The sequence below is a fragment of the Pristis pectinata genome, chromosome 23 (genome assembly GCF_009764475.1).
Source record: "Pristis pectinata isolate sPriPec2 chromosome 23, sPriPec2.1.pri, whole genome shotgun sequence".
NCBI classification, from domain to species: Eukaryota; Metazoa; Chordata; class Chondrichthyes; order Rhinopristiformes; family Pristidae; genus Pristis; species Pristis pectinata.
The window spans coordinates 16,614,386-16,626,628 of NC_067427.1; the positions used below are offsets into that span (position 1 = coordinate 16,614,386).

A 12,243-nucleotide genomic window follows, 5' to 3' on the forward strand; every position below is an offset into this window, starting at 1 on the left:
AGAGTTCTTGGTAAAGAAGAACTCTAAAACCTGTGAGTTCCACTCAAAAGAACAAATCTTAGTCGGAGAATTGTTTACGTTACATAAACAACGTTATACAGGGCCCAGTTAATTATCATTGAAATTGGAAACTATAAGCACGCGTTACTTCAGCTGTGGGAAATACAGAATGACCGAGTTCAAAAGTTTTAGGTTCGAGTCCCTACTCAGAAGCCAGGCTAGTTCTCCAGATTAACTTCTACACCAGAGTTAGCATCTACCAAATGTGCGTTGAGAATGTTATTCAATTAAAAACAAGGCGACACGTCTCCAACACACCGGCATTAGCGACGTTCACCGCTCTTGTTCCTCGTCGCAAGGTGGGAGGTGGAATGACCGAACACTAGTTAGGGAGGGTTGGCTGCACACCGCCTCGTAGGAGGGGAGAGAGACGGCAGGAAGTGTTTCGCCCCACACTCACTCAATGAACAGTGGAGGCGGCAGGGTTCGGCCGCACGCAGCGGAGGAAGGGTGGGTGTTCGGCCCCGCTCTCCCCGGGGTGGGACAGGACGCCTGCCGGTTGGCCCCGCTCCCGGCCCACGCTGTCACTTCGTTCTCCGCTCACTTCACCTCACGCTCCCGCCTTCAGTTTTTTATTTTAATTCACGGCCAATTTCCATTGCGCGCTACCGACTGGCTGGGGGTGTCCGAGCTCCGGCCTTGAGCCAGGCCGCCCCAGGTGCCCGGGCCGACTCGGAATCACAGGCCAAACCTGAGCGCTGACATCATCCGCAGCGTGGCTACATAGCAACCGTATCCACGTTACGTCCGAGAAATGACGCCTTCAACGTGAGGGCAGTGATTACGTCACGCAATATTTGCATATTAGTAGCAGAAATGTTGGTGCTTCACCCTGAACCGCGAATTCAGGAACGACCCGGGAGTAAGTCTACCCTCATTCTGCACATTGAAACTAAAGCGTTCAAATCCGGGAGACACTCAGTCAATATTATCTTGTACCACATACGACTTTAGTCTATTTAACTAATCACCACCGTTCCCGGACTCTTTATTCTACGTCTCTGGGTTATTCCGTTATTGTCATTCCAGCGTTACTTTTTGCACTAATTCAGATTGCACTACAATCTTTGCATCATTCTGTCGTTTTGCATTCGTCGCTGTATTTATTATTACCATGTATGCTGATTACCCTGCGAGCTCCATGCGAGCAAGGAATTTCATTGCACGCTGGTGTATATGACAATAATCTGAATCTGATATTGAGACAGTGCTGCGAAGATTCACCAACGCGGTTCCTGGTATGGCAGATGCGACCTAGGAAAGATTGAGTAAAGGGTGCAGAATGTTTGGAATTTTGTACCCCAGAAAGCTGTGAAAGCTCAGTGACTGTTCAAAATTAGAGATCAATGGATTTCTGGATATTTGGATTAGGGCAGAAAAGTGATGATTGAGGTGGAAACCATCATGATCTTGTTGAATAGCGAAGCAGGGTCAAGGGATGGGTTGTCCTATTGCAACTTCAATTATTTGTTACATGACTTGTATTGCTAAAGCATCCTTCATCAACTTATAATACCCATGAAGCAAAAGACTACAACTGTTGGAAATCTGAAACAAAACAAAGTTCCGCAAATACTCAGCACACGAGGCAGCTTCAGCAGAGAGTAAAAAGTTGACGTTCCAGTCAATAATATTCAATCATGAAACTTGAACTCTTTCTTTCTCAGATGCTGTCTGATGTGCTATTTTAAGCATTTTCTATTTTAGAATGCCCAAAGGTTCACAGCTAATTAAGTTCTCTTAAGGTTTAAGGTAAGGGACTACAGCTGCCAATTTACATCAGGAAAGCACTAGAAACTACAGTGTGATCTTGTTGATTAAGGAATACATATTAGGATAACACCACAAAAAAAATACAGAGGTGTTTAGGTTAGGCATTCAGGAAGGGGAAACATGGCAAATGGAATGCACAATAAATGGAATGATACTGAGGCCTTAAACATCTTTAACAACACGAACAAACAATCCGACAGCTTCAGATTTTTAGCTGGGAGAAATAAGAGGGAGGGACGATTTATATTTGACACCTGGAAGAAGATTTCTATGAAGATTATAGAACTGGAGATGTTTAGAGGAAATAATTGGCAAAGGTCATGAGGAATTTGAATACAATAAGAATAATTTTACAATTGGGGTTCATTCTCTATTCTCTCCGCCCCCCCCCCCCCTCCATTGGATAGAAGATACAAAAGCTTGAAACCATGCACCACCGGGCTCAAGGACAGCTTCTATCCCGCTGTTATAAGACTCTTGAACAGATCTCTTGTGCAATAAAGGTGAACTCTTGATCTCTCAATCTACCTGGGGTGCCACGGTAGCGTAGTGATTAGTATTACCCCATTACACCACCAGCGATCGGGGTTCAATTCCCACCGCAGTCTGTAAGGAGTTCGTACATTCTCCCCATGACTGCATGGGCTTCCTCTGTGTTCTCCAGTTTCCTTCCACATTCCAAAGACGTACGGGTTAGTAGATTAACATGGGTGTAATTGGGCGGCGCAGGCTCCTTGGGTCAAAAGGCCCTGTTAGCATGCTGTATAAATAAAGTCTAAAAGTTTAAAGTTTACCTCGTTGTGGCTCTTGCACCTTATTTGTCTACCTACACTGCATTTTCTCTGTAACTTAACACTATATTCTGCATTTTGTTATTGCTTTTACCTTTGTACCACCTCGATATACTTATGTTTGGAATGATCTGTACAGATAGCATTCAAAACAAAGCTTTTCACTGTACCTCAGTACATGTGACAATAATAAACCAGCTACCAAGTGGGCAACAGGGGGCTAATGTAAGTCAGCAGTGGGTGGTTGGGCAACAGTTACGGGATACGAAAGAGGCAACAGATTTTGATGTATTGAAATGTAGAGAGGATAAGTGTCCAAGCAAAAGGAGGCTCCGAAATGATTGAGACTGCGTATCAGATAGTTGATATCAGGACTTTTGTTCAAGTACATCTGCAGCTGAGTCCTGAATGTTATGCTCCTTCCAGTGGCCAGAATTCAGACTTATCATGGATCAAATACAAAAACTTATGGAATGGAAGGATGAATAACTTACATTTGTGATGCACATAGAAACTAATGACTGTTTATGCAAAGGAATTCAGAGCAGTAACCTAAAGAACAGAACCTCCAGAATTTCTGTTCAATTCCAAGTGACCGTCTGATTCAGACTGGGATAGAAAAAGTAGGATCATCACTGGGTGGCTGGAAAAGAAATTGAACACTTTCAGAATCCTCAGTTGTTGAGACTACTTTGGGAGCCAGATAAAGCTATGTACTAAGGATGGCCTTTAATCATTCCAGAAAAGCATTAATGTCTTTGAAAAAGGGGTAAGAATGGGGAAAGATTATAACTACAATGGTGGGAGGGAACTTGCTCTCCCCAAAATGTTGGATGTGGATCAAATACAATTTTCTAGAAAGCTATATATTTGTTGAGTAAAGGTTTTGAAGGACATGGAGCAAAGAACGGTAAAAAGACAAGCTATGATCTCACTAACAACCTGACTGACTCCGCTTGTATATGATGCGTTGATGTGGTGATACAAATGTGGGCAATATGCCAGTGTGGAAGTAGCTAGCTTTTTTGATGAAGGAAATGGGTTTGAATACCTTAAGATTGCAAATGGTCACCAGCACCACAGGCACTGACTGGAAATAGTTCATGGAGTACTAATTTCATGCCAGGGACCAAAGTTGGAAGTTTCAGTTTACCCAATTGTTAAATGAAGGCAATTGCAACCTATCTAAGACTGGGCATCAGCTAAGAAAATCTAACAGCAAAGAGCTGATGAACTAATAAAAAAAAACTGGATATCAGTAGCATCAGGGACAGAATGTAGATAAGGAAGAATAGAACATTCACGCAAAGTTTCCAGAGGTAACAACGTGCTGGAAATCTTTTGTCCGTGAATATCTATGTAAGAGTGATTTAATAGAGGAGATTCCCACTGATCCTGGAAATAGGAGACAGGCATTAGTAAATCACATGAAAAGATTCAGAGAAGTCAAGGAGGTGCAATTCATCAGGATCTGTTACAAAGGATATAATTTGAGATCATGTTTTCCAGGATTTTAATAATTAGTCTGCTGTTGTAATGCGAAGCTTTATCATGACTGAATTCTTCAGCAAAAAGCAGGATTTTACACAGTAAGTATTTAATTTGTTCCAATTTATAGGAAACTATTGATTCAGGAAAGAAATTGTCTTATATGATCCAATATAAACAGTAGGTCATTTACTTCTTGTGCCAAAGAAAGTCTAATAAAGTACAAATTCAAACAGTTTGATTCAGACATTTACTGTGACAGGCATGAAAGAATTCAGTCTTTGTCACTGTACCATATTTAAACCCAGTGAGAAAATGTATAATTGAAAGAGAAAGGACTTACAATTCTATTGTGCATTTCAGGATTTCATAACTATTCTTTTTGCTTTGATGCAAACTTTGTTGTCCTCTTCAGAACAGAGTTGTGACACATGGACTACTTAATTATCAAGCTCTCACCAAATGGATCTTCCACATTGTAGTAAGTTTTGTGATGAAGAAAATATACACATAGCATGGTATAAAAAAATGTGACAGTATTGATTGAAGGATAAGATAAAGAATAACTCCCCTTCTGTATGAAACAATGCTTTGCGATCTTTTACATTGAGATGAGAGCTTCTATTCAATGCCTCATCCAAGACAGCAGCTGTGACAGTGCTGCATCCCTTAGTAATGCACTGTATCAGCCCAGGTTTCAATCCTGAAGTCCCTCAGATCTCTGAACTTGACTCAGATGAGTGCTGTACAAAATGACCTGCAGTTTACACTTGACATTGCATCTCAATGAGTCCTTTCTTCTGCATAACTCACTGCAAAAGTGATGATCTTTGGTAGTGAAAACTTTTATGGTAAGATGTCAATTGTCCACAATATGTCTATTTTTAGTTAACCTACCAAGCTCAAATCTTTGAATGTAGTTCAATACCTATATCTTCTACCCACTCCTGTGCACGATACAAAATGGAAAAAAGACATCAAGAGTAATCCAGTTTTGGTAAGAGCTTGCTTGGCGATCAGAAAATTTAATACATGTCACATCTTGGCACAAGAAGTCAAAACGACCAAGAAAATTTGTAATCCAAAATGGCAAGAACTACCAGACAGCTAAGGAAGCCTTGTTTGTAGCAAATGAATACTGTTCAAGGAATCAAGGCATCATTAAAAGACACACATCTATTTAAACTAGCCACCAATGTTAAGACAGCCTGAGCTAACAGATTAGTAGTCCAGCTTCAAAACAAACCAGAGAGCAATCTCAATATTCATGGAAATTTAGCATAGACTCAATGGGCCAAATGGCCTCCTAGGTCATAAGGAAAGATGGAATAAAAAGGTGGAAAATCAGATGCAAGAGAACTTGTATTTTTCTATCACATTATCCCAAACTACCTGCAACCTTTGAAGCTTTTAATCACTATAGAATTGACGAAAAATAAGTACTTGCTCAGTAATGAATTTAGATTAATCTAGAATAAAACCAAGTTGTTGAAATATCAAATGTCCTAATTTCTGTTTGTGCATTCTGTGACAGAAGTTGTTCCATTTTCTAACCCATTCCAAAACAAACTGTTTTCTTAAATTCTTATCCAAAGCTTTGCTTAAAATCCTCAGAACAGGCTTCTGCCAAAATCCTGTCCCATTTGAAGTAGCCTGGGATGTTTATTCAAGTTGAAGACATTGGAAAATTGTAGACATCAAACTCATTTATCCATTAAACCTGTAGTGCAGTGATCAGGTTAGCCTTGCACGTGAAAAGTCCTCAATTCGATCCTGGGTAGAGATGTTGTTTAGTCTTTTGCTACAGGTTTTGAGAAGTTTAACTTCTCCCCCATGAAGATTTTCAACAGCTGCCCAAAATTTGGGGCAACATGGTGGCACAGCTGCTGCCTCACGGCTCCAGCAATCCAGGTTCAAGACTGACCTTGGGTGCTGCCTGTGTGCAGTTTGCATGTATTCCCCTGACACTGCGTGTGTTTCCTCTGGGCATTTGAGTTTTCTCCCACATCCCTCATCTGTGGGTTGGTAGATTAGCTGGCCACTTAACTGCTCCTTTGAGTATGTGAGTGGTAGAATCTGAGTGTGGGGGTTGTTGATGGGAATGTGGGGAGATTAAAATGGGATTTGAGTAAATGAGTGCCTAATGGATTGTGTGGACCAAAGAGTTTGTTTCTGTGGTGCCAGACCATGACTGAAGTTACTTCTGATTTTAAAAACTATACCTGACAGCCACTACCATTTTAATCAAACACACTGGAAGGAAAAAAGTTAACACTTTATTTGGTCAAGTGAAAAAAGCATCAGCTGCTTTATTTAAATAAACCAGATCCTTTCATATGGAAAGAGCTATTACAAATCACATATTTGAAAGGACAAACAATAGGTACTGAACTGTAAACCAGAGGCTAACACCCACCCAACCAGTTCAGCCTCATTAATAAATAACTCCTCAGTGTACACAACATATCCACTATCTGCCCTTTCAAATATCAAATCTACACAAAAACACAACAGATAAGGCCAAAAGACTATTATGCACGTTTCTGGTTATAAACAAAAAAAATATAATGGTAAATGTGTTTAAGGTAACCCTTTCAGAGCTTTTAACTCTTCTTGGAATAGAAGTGTAACATTTATTAAAAAAATATAAAAAGATATTGAGTTGTGTGGTTCAGAAAAAGTATATTTACTCAAAAACACACTTGAAACCATGATGTAAAAAAAAGCCTCCAATTCCCCCCGTCCCCATGACAGGTTTTGATATGAATTTTATTAGTTATGAACATAAAAGGCATTAGCTTTAGTACATTTCTCCCTCCCAAGCTGAACACACATTTTTGACCAAAAAATATAAACTCAATCAATTGACAAAGTAAAATAATCAGCTCCATAGCAGGGACAAACAATGACAAAGTTGAAAGTGAATCTGCATCAATTAAAATCATGCTGAACATGTGCAATGCAGATGACGATTTAACAATAAAATTCAGGCAACTTGAGGGAATTTCTTCCATAAATCTTGACAACTGGACCCTCAAGATATTCCTGGATAGGTTTTTCTTCAAATTCAAAACTACAGCATCACTGCCTCTTGTTAAATGAGCCACTGTACATTATACAATCAAAACTACAATTAAAAACATGTAAATAACTACCAAATGCTGTACAATATTTATGTCAGATGCTTGAGAACAAGAAACTCAAGCGAACATTTGCAAATGGATTATTTAAAAGTCAACAGATTTCTGAAAACGTGCACGGGTCTTTTGGCCCCACCATTACACAGAGTTGTCAAGACAATATATAAATAATTGATCACTGTAAAACATACCCAATGCTGGTACGTTTCAACACATCAGTACATATTAAATAATGTAGTGTTCAGGAGACCATTGATTCAGAGGAAGAACTCACCAGTGGGACTGCTTCACTGATTACATGTGTTCTGAGAAATGCATTACAGGGATTATCTATTTTTATAGCAAAATTGTTGATCTTTAATGAGGGTATCTCATTTAGTATATAAAGGAAACCAGTCTCCTTTGTTGAATCTGTCTGCTGTGTTGAATTGGGGCAAACATTCCTGCAAAACAAAAACTGAGAACTATAGGCTTCTTGCCTATAATAATCATACAGAAGCACTAGACAATAGTGGGTTGATGGGAAGGAGAATCATCCACCAGGTGGCAATTTGGGTTACAGCTGCAGAAGCTCAGGGGTCAGGTCTTAAGCAGTGTTGCATGTCCTTACAGTGTTCAAGAAAATAAGCCCATGAGTAGTGCTTAAAATTACGGAACACCACAATTGTGTTGTAAATGGATTAAAATACTAGTGAAAGACAACAGAAAACCAGATAGCCAGCTAGACAGTCACAAGGATCCAAGTTCCAGATCTGCCCATCACCTAACACCTTGGAAACTCACCTTGGTTTGCATGCGGCTTCATTTCTTGGCACGAGGAGGAAAGAAAACAAATAGTGCACTCAGATTATAAGCACATCTTGAATAAATGAACGTGAGCTTTACCATAGTCATCATGGGGAGCTTTAGCATTTCAGACACCTTACCAATAAACAATCCATTAGTATATCCTCTTTCTCCCATCAAAACTTGAACTTTCTGCCAGCACAGAGAGCTTTCGTTCAGCTGCTGAGGCAAAGATCACCATGATGTATTGCTACTTTCTGAAGCTACAAAACAAGATGAGGACAATTCTATTTCTCAGGTTGTGGACTTGAATCTCTTAAAGTGCAGGTACCTTTACAAAGAATCATAATGCTACATAAATACCTGATGGTGAGCAATTTACAGAATATTATTTTCCTATAGAAGCTAATTGAATAGCTTAGGTTCTTCAATAATAGTTGTCAACCACATCCCTCTAATTCCCTTCCCAAATGTTGTGTTGTCTTTTTCTTGAAATTCAACTATGCAAGGCATATCAAAGTAAACAGTGAGTCACTTTTCTACCAAAGTAAATGGAAAAACTACAGTAAAATGGTACCTCCAGTTACTTTCTCCTTGGTACTGATTATTCTGCCACACTTCATTTCAGCATGTGGTTCTCAAGGTAAATAAACATTGGAAAACTGGTGTAAAATTTTAGAAGTTTAAAAACTGGTAACTGCATTGACAGGTTAGAGTTATTCGAGTGCATACACTTGACAAAAATGCTTTACAAAAATGGGAGAACAACTCAAGTGATTCCATTCCTCTGCCACTCAAGAAAGGCCAGGATTAAAACTGTGTCCGTTGTAACTTACATTCAGTTACTGGAATTGAATAATAGTCTTTAAAAAAAAACTATACCACATCTCTTTTCAGATGCTCCCAATCACATGATTATCTCTTATCTTCCCCCAATTCTCCCACAAATTACATACAAACAGAAAATTCTAAATCCATCATCTGTAGACAACTGAAATGATCCTGAATGCCACAACTTTGTAAAACATTAATCTACACCGTTGGATTCCTTTCAAATTCACACAATGTTTTGGGATGCCGAGGTTACACTACACAATAAAAATATCAAGATGATTTTGTTTTTAAACTAGCCCTGCATTAAGACTAATGACTACTTTAAAATGAGAGCTGACCAACCCCCCCCCCACCCCACAGGATGATTTTTAGTGAGACTCCTGATTAAATCCTGATCTTTCCTGAAATTTTAAAATTATAATCAAATGTATAAAAGTGATACCAAAAATATGAATTGAAAACTCCCATCAGAGTAGAAATGTTAACAATTATGATGACCTTTGTTATACCCTCTTATGTTCAAGCAAACAACCTGGATTGAGAAGCTTAATTCAGTTAAGAGATCTACAGTGGAGATGCAGAAAAACTGCTCTGGCGCTCAATAAGAGGACATATTCAGTGTGAGACACAATAACTTGGAGATCTTTTTCTTGACAACCAATCTTTCAACAAAGATACTAATCTGGGTTATTTAATTACACACATGTACTCATAGTTGTCTAGACCAGTTCATTGGCAATCAGAATGTTAATGAAGTGAGCCCAGCAGTCAGGGATCAGTTGAAATGAGCCACATACATCATATATTCAGTATTATCACAGTTACAGTGCTAACTCAAACCCTGCAATAGTGCCAAACAGACCAGTATGTACTACCATAACTGATGACTGCAAATAAGCTGAATTAAATCCTTCCACCCAGATTTGATCAACATAATAGAGGGTGAATGTCACCAGAGATTATTTACCAGAATGTATACTGTAAAATTGAAATCCTTGGATTCAAAATGCACATCTTATCAAGGGAATTCAGTCCATTACAGAGAAATGGAGGCCAAAATTCATGATGTACTTGTATACTAGTGAACTATGTACAGTGGAGTGCAGTATTCTAAATACCAAAGGCAAGGATAGTTCAGCCTTACAGGACTGTCTGCAGTAGTCCATCAACACTGATGCCAAAGTTACTAAGTTATTGCAATGCGCATGAATACATATGCACATTTATTTATTATATTTATCCACATGCACTATACAGGTCATGACTTAAAAGCATGGTACTATTTTTTAACAAATGAGTACCTATTCCTTATTTGGTGTCATGCTCCTCCAGGAAAGGACTCTCACTTTGCAGAATCAATAACTTTTCTCCTCAACATTTAGCACTTACAGACACTACAGTGCTGGATAAGAAGGATTTATATTTTGGGCAGTAAGATGTGCGTGCTAATGTCCAATTCAAATGGTTCAATTAGCTATATTGGAAATACAGCACTGGTCATAACCCATTCTCAATTGTAATGGACAAAATATGCTGCAAGAAGTGAAATCTAAACAGTAAAACTCTACAAAAAAATGACATCATCAAAGTTGCCAGCCAGCTTCAGTTGCAAATAATTAACAAACCATTTAAGTGTTTAAGGAAAAAAAATGTACTATTGATTTTTGTATTTGTATAGGATTTCAATAGTGTATCCTTACTTCTACACATTTGTGGCACTTGCTGTGTAAAGAAACAGTTAAACACCATGAAGTGAAATAAGCCATCAAGCAACTAATAAAACTGCATTCAACAACTGCCATTTCTCCAAGTAAAATTCCTCCGTGAATGTAACTTAGAACTATTTAATATTGTGCTGCAGTCTTGAACTAATGGAAAATTTGACTTATTCCAAACTACTACTGTGGGAATTGCACCTTTCAGTCATTATGAAAATCACAAAGTTGAAATGGACAACATCTTGGTCAACCTGATTTTTCAGTACACGGCCAAAATAAATATGAATGGATTATCAAGTGACATTGTACAACTATGTTTTTCTGCATGTATGTCACAGAAATAATTTACATATTCCAAACTTCTGATTTTTGTCCCCCATTCACAAAAGAACCAATGACTAGAAGTTAGCTGATGCACCATGCTGTAAAGCCGTGACGTCAGGTGCAATTTACTGTATAAGAAAGGAAACTAGCACATGTCAACAACCAGAACTCAGTACAATTCTTCTATGCAGCCATCCTGCACCGTTTCAAATGGATACTCTTGCCCAAGTTGGGTACATATCCTGAATTCAACTGTGGATACTGAATTAATAATTATCCTCTAATAAGAAGTACAAAAACCTCAAGTTCACATTACCTTGCACTGGTATCAGTTTTACTCTCTGCTTTTCAAGACTGAGCAGCAAATGAAACAGCATTTTTAAAAAAAAAATGAAGTCTTAGCATTCCAGATATCCCGGGTCCTTTCTGATTTTTATATATATATATTTAGATATATATCATTTTATTTTAAACTGTAGGGGATCCTTATGCTTCCCCATCTTCTGCATTAATGCCATGGTGTTCAACTGGTCCAGTTCAAAGAGCTCTTTCCTGTGTCACAGCCTCGCTAGCTGGGTCCTGAATGTTTGATACGTTTAAGGTTGAGCTTTCTTCTCCGTGGTCAGCATTAGAAGTGGCTGGTTCTACCTTCTGGGCCAGGTTAGCAAGCTTCCCCTGCTGATGCTGTTCAAAGAATTTTTGGGTCAACTGTAGCACCTCTGCCCGCTGTTTAGCCTATGAAAATAAATTAAGACTCTTAGTATTTTCATTATACAGCAGACTATCCACAATAGGATTGACACAAATACGGCTTTGAACCAGAAATTCTCTCTTTAGAATCACACTATCCTTCATCTGTCCCCGGGTAACGAACAGGTTCTGTTTTTACAGATATCCATAAGTCAATTTTGTCCCCAAGTTGGAAACTACACAAAAAACACCTGATATGGTCATCATAATGAATGGCATCAAAAGCACTTAAGACTGATAAGAACAATTACTAAAAGTGGAGACAGAGGAAATTAGTTCTGCTGTTCATAGAAATGAACTTATGTACATAGGTCAAACTTTTGAATTTTATAGTATCTTATTTGTACGTCGTCAGTCCTTAAGTTGGGTATTCGTAACCCAGGGACAGCCTGTGCAATCATCTTTTTCTATCATGGCAGTGAATAAATAATTCATTCTCAATGAAAGTAGCATGATTCCCAATGAACCATAGCTGAATGTGGGCCTTTTGATACTGCAGCCTCAAAAAAGAGCAATTTTGGGAGAGTTTGGACGGTTTGCAACTAAGGTTTGTCATATTGATTCCTGGGATAGAAGGCA

At 38.7% G+C, this 12,243-nt stretch overlaps 2 protein-coding genes across 6 annotated transcripts in view; both read right to left on the reverse strand.

The window, feature by feature from the left end:
• pomt1 (protein-O-mannosyltransferase 1) overlaps positions 1-755 on the reverse strand; it is a 34,229-nt gene extending 33,474 nt beyond the window's left edge. Inside the window, exon 1 of one of the 2 annotated variants that reach the window (XM_052036907.1) lies at positions 461-755. The gene's annotated coding sequence lies outside the window, so the exon portion shown is untranslated. Of the gene's footprint in view, positions 1-318 lie in introns of both variants that reach the window. The other variant, XM_052036908.1, reaches the window with a different exon arrangement.
• Positions 756-6,379: 5,624 nt separating this feature from the next.
• prrc2b (proline-rich coiled-coil 2B) overlaps positions 6,380-12,243 on the reverse strand; it is a 66,713-nt gene continuing 60,849 nt past the window's right edge. For all 4 annotated transcript variants that reach the window (XM_052036870.1, XM_052036872.1, XM_052036869.1 and 1 more), the window contains exon 33: positions 6,380-11,649. In XM_052036870.1, coding sequence (XP_051892830.1) covers positions 11,452-11,649 — 198 coding nt within the window. In that variant the 3' untranslated portion in view covers positions 6,380-11,451. The remainder of the gene's footprint in view (positions 11,650-12,243) is intronic.